Here is a 1,340-nt window from a genome sequence, read left to right on the forward strand (position 1 = left end):
GGTGGCTGAAATAACTTGGTGCTTGATGCCAAAGCATTAGCTAACTGTTGGGATCAACTCGGTGTTTCAACCTCTCTGCTCTCCTCGTGCTGCTGCGTTTGCCTAAGCAATTCCTCTAATTATCACAGAAAACCCAGTTTTTGCCCCATAGCAGTCTGAGGGTAGTGGGATGCCTGCTCTTGGTGTGTGTAGCAGCCGGAGGGCAACTGTGATGAGCTGACTTTGGGGGGACGTGGCTGGAGGTGGGGGTGACACCAGGTGGCACTGGGTCCTAGTGGCAGTGCCGGGGCTGCCGGGCTTCCAGGATGGAAGGAGCAGCTCCTGGTCCCCAGGTTTAGTACAAAAACAGGACTAAATAATGCAAATTCCCTCCTTACATGTGGGTGCTCGTGTACCAGCACTGGGCCACCACTGCGCAGGTGAGGGCAGCCACTTATCAGTGTGACACCAAGCCAAGGCCGATGGCACATGGTGGCATCGGCTGGTGATGCGGGAATTGATTTCTGGCCCCCCCCCGCTCTGATTTCCACCCTTGAAGCTTCGGCAGAGTCCCCTGCTGAAGAGTGAGCGTGGGGCTCGGCTGTCACAGAGCACTGGTGTGACGTTCTGTACCAGGAAAACTACTCCCCCCAGCACTGCAGGGGATCGCCCCATGTTTGGAAGAGGAGAGACTGGATCAGTCTCCCAGGGCTCAGTCCAGGCTGGTGGATCGGCCATGGGTTCTCCTTTGGCTTAAGAATGGGAAAAACAAGTTGTTGTGTAAGAAACGGGAGCAGAGCCAGCACTTGAAGGATTTGCATCCTTTGCCCTTTCAGCACCTGCAGCTCCAGCATTTCTTTATCTCGCTGGTGCCTCGCGGGGCAACTCCAGGTGTCCTGGTGTTGCACCCAGCAGGTGTTCGTGCCCAAATGCCGGGTGACGCTGTGGCAGGGATGCAGCCGTGATCCCGAGTTGGAGCTTGGGGCATTACCGCTCTGCTCTGCGCCCCAAAACCTGCAGTGCCCACGGACCCGGCCCCCTTCAGCGTGCTGGGACGTGTTCGCTGTCCAGATATCATGGCATCTGTGGCTGGGTTAGCTGACATCCTGCTCTGTACATTATGGATCTAGTAGATGTTTTTATCTATGTGTCCAGGTTCCCGAGGGGTTCACGGCTGTGATGAGTGCCACGAGCTGGGAGAAGCAGAAGGATAACACCTTCATCTTCAAGATGTCCCAGCCGATCCCCTCCTACCTGATTGCTCTGGCTGTCGGGGACATTGTGTCTGCTGACGTTGGCCCCAGGTAAGCGGCTCTGGAGGAGACCCGAGTGGTAAGGCCTGGGTGTGGGGGCTGCACACG

General features: G+C 56.8%; 1 protein-coding gene across 1 annotated transcript in view; it reads left to right on the forward strand.

Moving 5' to 3' along the window:
- The window catches only part of RNPEP (arginyl aminopeptidase (aminopeptidase B)), a gene marked incomplete at its 5' end in the record, with an annotated part of 7,647 nt that overhangs the window by 615 nt on the left and 5,692 nt on the right, over positions 1–1,340 (forward strand). The window contains one exon of the mRNA XM_010290884.1: positions 1,135–1,283. Coding sequence (XP_010289186.1) covers positions 1,135–1,283 — 149 coding nt within the window. The remainder of the gene's footprint in view (positions 1–1,134; positions 1,284–1,340) is intronic.

The sequence above is a fragment of the Phaethon lepturus genome, unplaced genomic scaffold (assembly GCF_000687285.1).
Source record: "Phaethon lepturus isolate BGI_N335 unplaced genomic scaffold, ASM68728v1 scaffold17827, whole genome shotgun sequence".
Lineage (NCBI taxonomy): Eukaryota > Metazoa > Chordata > Aves > Phaethontiformes > Phaethontidae > Phaethon > Phaethon lepturus.